The following is a 13,629-nucleotide window of genomic DNA, read 5'->3' on the forward strand; positions in this document are numbered from 1 at the left end:
GCCTGAACGTGACGTTCCCTGAGCGGTGAAGAGGACGTTGGTACCCAAATTCACCAGCCCTGTATTTTTAGTCGCCTCGAAGTACAGACCGTATGTCACCAGATAATGACCTGTTGGGTATCATCTAACCACACGTCAGGAGTAAGCACTACGTGGACAATGATAGTCTGCTGGTAAGTGTACTTGAAGTCTTCCAGCTTGTGACTCCGCACCCTCAAGCGGATGAGCAGGAGGATATGGAGGCATTCAGCCTTTGCAGGATAATTAAAGTGCACATATGGATGCTTTGAGCAAATACTTGTAGTAATAATTATTATAAATGCAGAAATGAAATAATTGCAGGTGTAAATGGATTTTCTGGCTACCTTATATTCAAAAACACTATGAATAAGATAAACAAAGTACAAAACAAGTAATTAGGAGTGTATCTTGTACACCACACGAAAGAATTTGGTTTATATGGTGTGGCACTTTCTCAATTAATATTGAAACCGGAAGTGGCAGAACATTTCTACCACCTTCGTCTTAGTAGTTATATTAGAGTAAAAATGGAATATATTCTTGGGTCACTTAACTGATTGCAACAGTCTATTTCTCGCGATCTGATACCGTTTTCACTCTATAACGATCAACATTAAAAACGAAAGTGGTCTATTTTTACCACTTTCCATTTTAATAGAGATTTGAGTATATATATATATATATATATATATATATATATATATATAAAGGGTGGGCCATTTTAATTAATCCACGGAAATATCTGAAAAATTATAAAACATAGAAGAAATTTTTGAAGTACACGTTATATATTGCTAAGGGGGAAAACCAATTCCGCCAAAAGTACCCCTTCCCTCCCCCCGTAAATGGGGGTAACGGGGGTAACTTTGAAATGTCAAATGGGAACATGGGTCGAGTAATATCTCGTTCGAAAGGTCTTGGAAAACTAAGTAACGCTGTACAAAAAGATGTTTCATATTGTGCACCAGTTTCAAAATGGCCGCCATGGTATGGTTCGGAAACTCCAGTACCCGTAGTATGAAAACCATGGAAGGTAAATGAATGGAACAAAATTGAAATACGTAAATATCTTAAGGCATATCGAATGATGTAATCCCTGTGATCCCAGTGGCCTCCCTGAAGGGGTCTTGTGGCTAACTTCAAAATTTCAATGTTTGTGGTGCACTAAGTTAACGCGGATGGCCACAGTTACATTTTGATTAACTGTTAGCATTCATGTCATATTGTGAGCTTGAGGGACGAAACGGTGTGTATGTATATCCCCGAAATGCTTTCAGAATAACCAGCACGCATTGCATAAAAGTTTCTCTTTTTTAGTCACTACAGCGTCATCCTTACAAACAAATGTTTTAACCAAACCATACCTATTTGTAAGGTTAGCCTTAATTTACGAATTAAAGTAGAGTTCTCGTTTGAACTTTCACTTTACTTTCCACCCCACTCACATACAGAGCGCAGGGAGAGATTATTTTGCAGGACTTGGATTTCTCTATATACATTATGGCAATTTTACTCTAATATTTTTATCTCTGTTGTATTATTCTCGAGCCTTGAAACGCCTCCGTGGTTTTCCTATTTAATTTTCGTTATTTTCATTTATGTCTAACCGTATTCATACTTTGGGCACTAGACGTTTTCTTAGACACAGTCACCATGTCTTTGCGATCATTTTGAAAACGGTGTCTCATGTCGAAAATTTTCTTACGGAAGCTGTTTGATATTAATTTGTCTATGTAACGTGATGTTACTCGCTTCAGCTGCTATTTGAAATTTTCAAGTTGGCCCCGGATACCTTTCAGTTGGCCCTTGGAGTCACCCCGACGACACCTCTCGATGTGCCTTACGTCAGTTAGCTACTCCAGTTTTTCTTTTGTTGATTTATCTCCAATCGCTTTCATACTACGGGTACTAAACCTTTTCTCTGACACGGATACTATGTTTCGGCGGCCTTTTGAGAACACTGCCATTTCACATCAATCGTTTTCTCCTGCAATATGTTAGATTTTGCAAGATTTATCGAACGAGGTACCACTCGATTCAGGTTACTATTTGAAATTTTGGAATTAGCCCCCAGAACCCCTTTAGGGAGGCCACTGGGATCACAGGGACCACACCATTCGATATGCCCTATGATATTTACGTATTTCAATTTTGTTCCATTCATTTACCTTCGATGGTTTTCACACTACGGGTACTGGAGTTTCCGAACCATATTATGGCGGCCATTTTGAAACCGGTGCACAATATGGAACATCTTTTGGTACAGCGTTACTTAGTTTTCCAAGACCTTTCGAACGAGGTATTACTCGACCCATGTTCCCATTTGACATTTCAAAGTTACCCCCCGTTACCCCCATTTAGGGGGGGCGGGGAGGGGTACTTTTGGCCGAATTGGGTTTTCCCCTTAGCAATATATAACGTGTACTTGAAACATTTCTTCTGTGTTTTATCATTTTTCAGGTATTTCCGTGGATTAATTAAAATGGACCACCCTATATATATATTCTTGCGATGCGTAATTGATTACAGAAAATTGTTTTTCGCTATTTACTACGATTTTTGTTCTATAGAAATCAAAGTTAAACCCGGGAGTAGTTGATTTCTGCAACTTTCGACGTGAATAAGAAGTTAGGGAAGAAGATGAAAACACAAAATTGATCCTTCAAAACCGCTTCTTGCAACTTTATATCATTTTTGCTACGTAAATGAATATCGACATAGAAGTTATAGCGGATTTCTACCGCTTTTAATTTAAGAAGAGAGTTAAGGATGGAACAAATTATTTTTGAAGCACTTAATGTTTTGCAGTAAACAGCCTCTCTTTATCTATTTGCACTTTTGCTCTATAGTGATCAACATAGAAAGTGGCAATAGTTGACTTCAACCACTGCCGGTTTTAATATTGCCTTCATAAACGAATACTATTTCTAACTTTTGATTCGCTATATCCCGATCAAATGTGGAGGTCATCCATCAACTAACTCTTAAGGTTTTTCTGTCTCCCGGATGGACCGTTGGACACTCGAAAAGGGCAAATATCTAAGGAGTTCTGGTAAACGAAATTCTTTGAAAATTATCACTTTGGAAGTTGTGGCAAATGTTGTTATACTACGTTTTAGTACATTTGTGTAACATGTCTACGAAATACTCATACAACCATACTTCAAATGAAGGACTCGAGAAAAGATGCCACATAACTAGGCTTTCCATAATTTTTTGATCAAAATGCAGACAAAATGACGACCTTAAAGTAACGACCAATCAAAGATACGGTGCTCAAACACAGAAAAAATATTTTGAAATTTCTTACCTAAAAACACCTTTTCAGGTTCTCCCCAAAAGTGTCCTGTGCAAACAATCACAAGTTTTGAGATGAGGGATGATATTACGCTATATAAATACACTTTAACAAAATCCTATTCAGTTATTTCTACCCACAACTAGTTTCGTTCATACGGTATATAACAGTCTTGTTTACACACATTAATTTTTTACTGAAGTAGAACCTTATTCCAACTAAAAAGCACTACACGCCACGCCAAGTGGTAAAGTAACCTAAACAAACCCAGGACAGTGAAAAATACATAGAAATTCCTTTCTTAAAAATTAAACGAGATAAACAAAAAATGTATTTTCTATTTATCTCCGAATATTTGTCTTTTCCGAACACCAGTCTCGATTTCCTTTATTGTGAATATCCGTTGCAGATATTATTCTATACAAAAAATGGCAAGATACCACTACTCCAGTGATTACTCTACCCAAGGTTTTTTTTAACAAACGGTGTAGTGTTTCTTTCTGATAATGATAAAACGAAAAGTGTAAACTGCAGATCAATGAAGTATTTCGAATATCCTTGTAACTCCCTTGCCCTTTTTCAATCAATATTTGTAAATCATCTCTATCATGGTACAGGTTTTTGCTTCCACCTTCTTAAGAATTGCTCGTTTAGTATGAAAGTCACTCTTCGATTTTTCACAATTGCTTTGTAAAAAATCTTTGACTTGAAAAGGATCTGTACCTCTGTTGATTAACTGTTTCATTCGCAAGTCCAGCACGTTACCCTTACATTATCTTATCACGTAAAATTATCAGCGAAATATTGCTAAGTTCAGCCCTGATATTTGGAACGAACCGGTAATGTTCTCCCTGTAATGATATTTACATTAATGTGCATGTCGAAATTAATTTATTCGATGACTTGGAGACAAATTAGTGCTTACTAATAAACTAAATAACCTGCAATGCAGGAAGAACATTCAGAAATGGTAACGTATTATACAGTAATTTCGCCGTGCAAATTCTTAAGTACGCTAATAATAATAATAAGAAGAAGAAGAAGAAGAAGAAGACCAACAACAAGAATAGTAAGAACAGTAATAAAATAATAATAAAGTAACAACAAAACTAGATATAAATATTCACATTCACTGTGTATTTGTCACTTCAACGATCACATTGGTGGGAGTGGACGTAGGCTCGAGTCCGCTGAGGACTATTGAATACATTGGTTCTTAACATAGTTTGGGCACAATTGTAAGTTCCGTCGTTAGGTGCTCAGCTGTTCGTTTTGGTCTTTCGTAGCAATTATTATTGATAATGTTTATTATTGGTAATATTTTTTGTCTTTACGTACCGGTATTGTTTTTATTCTTCTCTTCATTTCGAAAGAAAATTTCCGAACAAACACCACGATAATTGACCCTATTTTGAGTGTAAACGCCATTTGCAATTAGTAAAGAACAAACATTGAAAGTTCGGACGTAGCTGCATAAAGTAAAAAGATAGGAGTGGTGGGGTTCGAACCCATACTCATGGTCATTAAAAATACTCTAATCACACCCCTTAAACTTATGTTGAACATAATATAATTATTTAATTTCTATACTGCTCCCATTATAGAAACTTAATGCGGATGTTTCTCAGCCCCCGCCAAGTGCCAAAACACCGTGTGCGTGGGTTTTCTCGGTGTTCTCCTATTTCCTCCCACTTTCTTCATTCCACCATTTCATTCATTTCTCATAAACATCGTCTCCTTTAGCATAACCGGCATAACCGTAGGACGTAAAACTCAAAGATTTCATTTCATTTTAATACGGATGTTTGCCTTTCCTTATTTTGAGAAGTTGAAAACGTCGGCCGGGACGCTTATGTTTAGGTTATTCCTGGTCAATACGTTTCGCAAAGGGGCCCTGGTATAATTCTGGTACAGTACAGGCGCGAGAAGGGAGAATGTATGTGAAAGAGAGAAATAATCAGTAAGAGATAAAGATGGATGGAGAGAAAAAGAGAAACAGAGATATGTTAAAGAAATGTCAAGGAAGACATGAAGAGAGAAAGACGAATGAACACATGCTCACAATATTTACACTATTGTAAAGATGCACATATTGTTTACTCCGATTGTTTTTAGAGATTATCTAGTATCAAAATTATTTATGTAGTTTCAACGTGTTTGTAATAAGGAAAAAAAACATCCATACAAACTTGCTATAATGGGAACACTATAGAATTTGAGCAAATTATATCTTATTTAACGCAGTAATCGTAGTAGAGAGGTTTAAGACGTGTGATATTAGTATTTTAATGACGATGAGTATGGTTTCATTTTTTTCTTACTAATTGAAAATAGCATGTTCCGATATTCTTTTCTTTCGAAATGAAGAGAAGAATAAAAGCAATACGCCATGACAAAAAGTATTACCAGTACTGAGCATCAATAATAATTGCTACGAAAGACTAAAACTAACAGCTGAGCCCCTAACGACGTTACTTACAATTCTGGCCAAACTATGTTACGAACCACTGTGTTCAATAGTCCTCAACGGACTCAAACCAACGTCCACTCGCATCAAGACTACCAAAACGTTCGTTGAAGTGGCAACTATACAGTGAAGATGAATATTTCTTCTTATTATTATTGTTACTTTTACCATTATTATTATTAGTAGTAGTACTAATATTCGTATTAGTATTAGCATTAGTATTAGTATTATTATAAAGTCGATGCATAAGTTCATTTGGTTTTTTCTTATGTTGTCAACAATGCGATTGTTTATACTTACTGTAGTTGGGAGTAGTTTGTAGTTTGATTTACTGTAGTTTGGAGTTTGTGTGTTGTGAAACTCAGAGTTTCTTGGTTGTGAACGTATTATTGTATATATATCTCAGACAAACTAATATGGAATGTCACGTTGAGAAAATTGATCATTTCAATCACATTTTACTCATCGAGTTTAACCGAGGATCCAGTGCTGCAGAAGTTGCGAGAACAATTTGTGCGGTATACAGTAATGAAGCAATTGCTGAAAGATTAGTACAGAAAAGCTTCTCTTCATCAATGGCTAACAGGTCTCCTCCAGCCAAAACCAAAACAGTTCTACAGGCGAGGCATTGAACTGCTATCTGAACATTGGTAGAAGGTCATAGATAGTGGAGGTAAATACGTCACTGAGTGATTTGAGTTAATGTGAGTGACAGTAAAATGTATGCAACGTATTGTTACACTCGTAGAATATGTTAATGTTATGTCTATGTTGTATTTGTATTAGAATTAACATAACAGCGGAATAGAAATATAACATAAAATATAAGAACAGCACGACCTCATGTACCGACCCGATATTATTATTATTATTAGCGTACTTTTGAATATGCATGGCGAAATTACTGTATAATATGTTACCATTTCTGTAATTTTTCCTGCATGGCATGTTATTTAGACGTCCGATGGATTTATAATCTAGCATCTTAACCTCTACCCCAAGATCGCTGCTTCCTATGTGTTTAGTTTGTTGATATATTTTTTTCGTATTTGTATTTTATGTTCCCATTTCTACAATTTTTACTCTATTTTCTTCGTTTACCTGTTGTTTCTGGATTTTTCTTTCGGTGTCGTCCTTTATTTATACCATGCACTATTCTATGAATATCACTGCAGTGTTAAACAAATCTATATATTTATTGATTTGAGCAACATATTTTTGAGCTCATATATTATATTGCCCGTAATTGTAGCATCTATTGAAATTAACTTGTAATTGTTCAGTGGCGTTAATAGCCTCATACCATTGGAAGGAATCTTCCATGAAGGACTTATCATATCAGCAATATAGTTAATTTTTAACGTAGTACCTGTTCAGAAAGGATGAAATGTTCAATTTAAAAAACACAGTGCTAAGTCACATTATGTTTAAAAATACTCTAATTGTTTCATTTTTTTTCAACAAATCTTCTTCACTCGCGTGAGATACATCTTCCTCTTCACTATTGCGAAGTAAATCTCCAATATCACTTTAGTTGTCTATACATTACAATCTTTTCTCGCATGCTTTCTGACACTACTTGTACTAGATTCCGTCATGTTTATCCAATACGTGACAAAGTTTTTCATGCTGAAAGGTTTATGATCGTATTCAGGGTCGTAGCCAGCCCAAAAATGTAGGGAGGCGGTAGAAGTTAGGGAACTCGATCGAACCATATTTAGTTCATTTCCAAGCCTACAGTGAAAATTTTTGGGGGCCGGCCTCCCGTGCCAGGCCTGATAAAGCTTTATAGCACTTGCGCTTTATTTCTTAAGTTTTCTTGAAACTTCTTATCGATAATTAAGAGTACTACAGGTCAAGACTCAGAACTCACTTTTATTAAGATGGTAGATTTTGAGAGGCAGTTGACCTATTTTAAAAAAAGAGCATATTCATTTCTTCCCCGAGAAGTAATATCGTTAAGATAGTTTGATGTTTCCTGTTTTTAGTTTCATAGCTTATTCACCTCTTAGATAGACAGCCTTGGACTTACATTTGTGCAGTAGAAGCTGCTTAGCATTTTGTCTTCGAATTGCGATTCTTCTTCACATCTGAAGTTGATTTCCAGTGTGTCTGTCCGCTGCCTTAACTTCTTCCATTTATCCATTTATAATAATTAATCAGTAGTTTAATAATTTCTGGATTTGGCCATAGTCCAAGGAGTATGTGACGAAGAAGTTTGAAAGGCTGTTCTGTTTCTCGATTTGTTTACAAGGACATATGTAATATACAGGATATTTGGAGGCGAATTCTGACCCTAAAATAAAGTCCAAAGTAGCCTATGTACAAAATTGGGTGTATAAATGCCTCCTTTCGGCGCTATGACCAACCATAAATTTGTCGGAGAAATGGAAAAAGACCCCTAATTCTAAAGAAATAATTGTTGGATTAAAGTCGGATGAAACGGAACATTCAACATTCAGCAATTTTAGTCTATATTTCATTATTATACAATTGACTGAGGGTTTTATTATACTAAACTTTCAAAAGATGTGTAGGCACTTTGGTAATGAATACAAAAATTAAAAAAAAAAAAAAAAAAAAAACAATATGATTTTGATTCATTTATATTTTGATAATATGAAGTTTACGCTCTGATTTAACGTTTGATATGTATGTTCTGCTACTACCTATTTATAGTGTATAGTATCCTAGTTTCGCGTTCTTCAAATACTTAAAATCATTTGGTGCATAAGTTGTACTTGTACTTAAAAAGAGAATAAATAGAACCTAATTGCACATAATATCATCAAGAATGAAAGTTATTTCAAAAAATTATAATGTTATCTACGTATCTTGACCAAGTATGAACAAGTACAATGGCTGTTTAGTACTTCTAGTTCAGACTGTTTTCGTTTCTGTGTTAGCTACTATTCTAATCCTTAATCTCTTCTGATTATGCTAATCAGACACGTATGCAGGAATTTATTTCGGGACGGACCCAAAGCTATGGAGAGTCCAATTTCAATAGAGGATGAATTATATAAAAATTTGTAAAATTACTCCTAAAATCATACCATATTTACAGAAAAGAAGGTATTCTTGGGGTTTGAACCCTTAAAATCCACCCTCTCAACTTGGCAGGCCTCAGTATAGACCTAAAATACTATTTGAGATTTGTGGTGCTGTATCTTTGAAAGATTTTCCTTCGTGTTTGTCAGTAAAGCTCTCCGAAGAATGTACCATTTCAAATGGCCTATTACAACGACTCAAAACTACGTTTGCATCCACACAGCAACCAAGCTCTAATTTATTGGTACTTGTAGTCTCAATACGTCGTGCTTTGGAACTAAAAAGTTCTGGTATACAACTCAAGGCGTTTGCAATCTCTAATTGATTAGTCAGAAAAGTTCATACTTGCCTGGAAAACACAGAAAAGAAAATATTAAAAGCGGTAATTACTCTGTCTATTCCGAGAAACATTCTATAAGGTATGGTAATAGAAGGACGAAAGCATATAAGTGAGCTCGGTTTCCGAAAGTCATGATGACCCGAAAAATTCCCGGCAAATCCCATTCGATACGCCACTTTGCTATTCCGAAGTTAATTGTGAGGAAGTATATGAACCAGAAGGTACGGTCTACCTCATAAAATACTATTTACAAGAACTTATAAAAACTGGGACAAAATTGTGCATTACCAGATTTCCATGTCATTTTCACGATGAACAAGGGTGCGTAAAGCAGGTCACTGAGACATGATAATTGGTTTGTGTCACAATCGGGTTTATCGAAACACAAATTCACTCCCAAAAGAAACTTGCAAAATACGAATCTAAGTATTCCTTTCCCCCAGTGTGCTACCTGAAGATGAGTTCAATTAGTTTCAATTAGCTTGTTTTTCACGTTAATTGACAAGTATTTGAATGTCAAGAAAATAAAAAAATGAAAAAGTTTAGTAGTATCCCTCGCTCCACCTTAAATAGCACTCAAATAGGTACTTGCTTGGAATATACATTATTAATATATATACAAAAAATCCAAGTACAAACTTCTGCACTGTGATAAACATACCTATTCTATATTTCCTGTGCGTATGTTTAATTATCATGTTTTTGTGGAAGATATTTTACCAAGACATGAAAGTAAATGAATTGCTGCGATAAAGAAAACTTTTACTCTAAAATACACAATGATAGTAACTACTTTAAAGAAACATTCATTTATGTACACTCATGTAAAAAATTATTGTCGCATGTCTACAAATATGCTGTTGTAGGAATATAATTTGATAACTAATTCGTCCGGTATTTCTTATAATGTTAGTATCTATATAATCGGCAAAGACATGTATGTGGCAAATTTCATGTCAAAAGATCAGTAAATAAGAACAATAAAATGATAATAAAACTTTCTTGTCAATTTAGCAACATTTTGTTTTACTTATTCCAATTTTCGTATTTATAATTCTTTTCCTATGAAACTTGCCAGAAATATATATTTCTCAATTATACACATAGTATCAGTATTAAAAGTACCCTGCAAAATCATTATCAAATTATATTCTTACAGGAAGACAGTTATAGATATGCGACAATCATTTTGGACATGAGTGCACTTTGATGCTAAGCTCTTGAAATAATTATATTTATGGAACGCTACATTCAATATGCTATGATCAAAAAATATAATTATCCTCTAGCATTAAAGCGAATCAAAATAACAGGCAGGGATGAAAATTTTCCAGAAAATTTTCCGAATAATGAAAACATACTTCACTTACTCCTACATTGCTTTTAGCCGTAAAATTTATTGGTAATATATATTGTCTGTAAAGAAAAAAGGTTCATGAGGTGAAACTAACGATTCTTCATTTTTGCAAATATGTTTCAAAAACTTTTATGTGTTCTTCCCTCAGATTTCACGTTTGATCTCACAATATCATATTTCGTCAGTTTAATACGTGTAAAACAAAGCTTCTCATATCTGTACTACTTTTCTGAATTTACATACTTGCAACATATATAAATAAGTAGAGATAATATGCAGTACCTACTGTAAATTTTTTACTATCAAAAATTCGAGTTTAAGTAACTCTCGAGAACAAATCCTGAACATGTTCTGGAAATAAACATTTATTTATTCACATATTCATTCAGAAGAGAAAGTAAAATGTAACTAATAAGCAAGCTGGTTTATGTAGTTGTTCTTCCAACACAATAATAAAAGAAACGTAAATCGCTGCATATTAGCGATTAAAATATCTGGTCTGAGACAGTGATTATACAAAACTCCAATATTGAAATCATAATTTACGAGTGTTAAACACAATAAAATCAAAGTATTTCTTCTTGGTTTCTGTTACAAAAATTATCTTCATAAGGGTAGTTATTCCATTATATACGCAGGCCTATATGTGAGGAAATAGTAGAATTTTATGTTTTTGAAATAATTGATAAATTTACAAAGGTTTCTTTTCGCTTTCTTGTTGCGTTCTAAACAATGGGATGGGGTATTTGTACTCTACCATCTCGATCTATATTCTCTACACTTTACACACACACATAAATAGAGAGAGAGAGAGAGAGAGAGAGAGAAAGGGAGACAGAGGGAAAGAGAGAAAAACACTATGTAACAATTTACTTGTCAACTTGAAATAATAGAAAATTTTCCGGTTCCCGAAAGCTAATTGGAAAATAATAATTTCTTATTGTCTAACTTACCTCTACAGAAATTCAATTTTATTGATCAATGTGCAGTTAAATTTATTGGAAAATTTTCCACCTAACATCCCTATACATAATATTTAAAATTGTCCGTCTTATGGAAAGTTTTTCCACTTGTTTCTATATCGTAATAAAAATTATCCGATCCATGAAAATTCCTTTCACTTGTTTCTACAGAGCAATAAAACTTTCCGATTCACAAAATGTTGTTTTACTGTTTGCTTCAAAATGATAAAAAATTTCCGACTCATAAAATGTTTTTCAATTATTCCATACACTTCAGAAAATGTTTCGATTCATATAAAGTTGTTTACTTGTTCCTACATAGTACTGGAAATTTTCTGAGCCATATAAATTTTCAGATCTTTAAACAATCTTTCACTTTTTTTCATTTCTATACATGAATTCAATCAATTTTATGGTTAATGAGGACTTGTTGCTTGATCACTGATAGTTGTTTAAAATGGAAAATTTTCCGGAAAACTATAGCCGAAAATTTTCCGGATTTTTTTTTTTTTTTTTTTTTGAAATGGACAACTTTTTCCGAGGAAAATTTTCTACCTCACATCACTAAACATACGATAGCTCAAATAAGTATATATGAGTATATAAAAAATGTAAACATATAAATCATATTTATATTACTATTCTAACATTTATTTTTTATTTTTTTTTATTTTTCAGAAATGATTGACTGTGGATACTTCAATGAAAAATAAAATTCATGTTCCCAGAGACAGCTATTACTACAAAAAAATATTTTTACTTTCTTTAGGTCTGTGTTAATAACTTAAAAAAATGTTCAGTTTCCTAGAAATAAAATATAGAAAAAATTCTCTACTTCTCATTATTATTTACATGAAGTACTTATAATCATGGATAAAAGTGGATCTGTAAAGATAAGGGGACGCATGACATCACGAAGAACAGGTTATATCTTTGATCTTATTACTCTATTGCGAACGATACTTATAGATGCGCTACGCAAGTGTGAGTATTGAATTGACATAGTTTGAAGTTTTAATTTCACATTGTGACAGAATACTAACTTGTTTATAGAATAAATTTAATGCATGTTAACAGTAGAAAGATGAAAGAATTCTAGGTTTCACCTTTCCAATCAAGACTTCTTTTGATCTTAACAAATTCCACTTTTGTATGTAGATCATTATGAAATACAAGCATGTTCTTATGTTCCTAGTGCCAACAATGCATATGATGTGACTCACTAATGTACAGGGTGTTCCTAAAGTCTCCTTCCGATTTCAATGTGTTCAATTCGAATATCCGTACTTGATTGAAATCATAATTAATTCAACATGTACCAACTAGGAACACAGGTTTTCGAATGGTATACTATTAATTATTCGGAAACGAATAATATCAACAAATATATGAGTTAAATTTATTGATGATAGACTCTCTTTATCACTCTTAACTGTTGGCGGTATATTATTATTGATCTAAATGTATACACTCGAGCAGAAGATAAGGATGATGATATAAAAGACAAATTTTACGAAGAAGTAAAAACGGCATTTGACCAACTTCCTCGATACCATATGAAAATTTTAACTGGAGATTTCAAAGCGAAAGTAGGATGAGATGACATTTTTAAACTGATTATAGGGAACGAGCGTCTGTATAAGGAAAATAATGACAACAGCGTTAGATTCGTGAATTTTGCAACATAAAAAAATCTAATTCTAAAGAGTAGAAGAGGCTCACATCGAGACGTTCATAAATTTGCTTGAACCTCACCAGAAGGAAAAACACTTAACCAAATTGATTTCGTATTAGTAGATAGAAGACGACAATAGCAAAATTGATGTTAGGTTGTTTAGAAAAGCTGAGTGTGATACTAATCGCCTGGTAACAGTGATAGTAAGAGAGACATTATCGTTTAATAAAGAAAATATTCAACATCTAAATGGGAGACGTTTAATTTAAGGAAATTAGAGGAGGAAGAGCGGGGAATACTAGATTAGAGTATCGAGTAGATTCTCGGTTTTAGAAGGTTCGGAATGCACTAGTGCTGAGGATACTTGGGTTGAAATTAGGGAAAACGTTAAAATTTCAGAAATAGAAAAATGGAACACTTAGAAATATACCAGGAACAAACCACGGTTTGACCAGGAA

The 13,629-nt window shown here is 33.8% G+C and overlaps 1 protein-coding gene across 2 annotated transcripts in view; it reads left to right on the forward strand.

Annotated features, from left to right (window-relative positions):
• LOC145693277 (clavesin-2-like) overlaps positions 1 to 12,330 on the forward strand; it is a 47,492-nt gene extending 35,162 nt beyond the window's left edge. For both annotated transcript variants that reach the window (XM_081769121.1, XM_081769122.1), the window contains one exon: positions 12,175 to 12,330. In XM_081769121.1, the coding sequence (XP_081625247.1) occupies positions 12,175 to 12,209 (35 nt within the window). In that variant the 3' untranslated portion in view covers positions 12,210 to 12,330. The remainder of the gene's footprint in view (positions 1 to 12,174) is intronic.
• The last annotated feature ends 1,299 nt before the right edge of the window (positions 12,331 to 13,629 follow it).

This window comes from Thermobia domestica, chromosome 8, assembly GCF_964235325.1.
Source record: "Thermobia domestica chromosome 8, izTheDome1.hap1.1, whole genome shotgun sequence".
Classification (NCBI taxonomy): Eukaryota; Metazoa; Arthropoda; class Insecta; order Zygentoma; family Lepismatidae; genus Thermobia; species Thermobia domestica.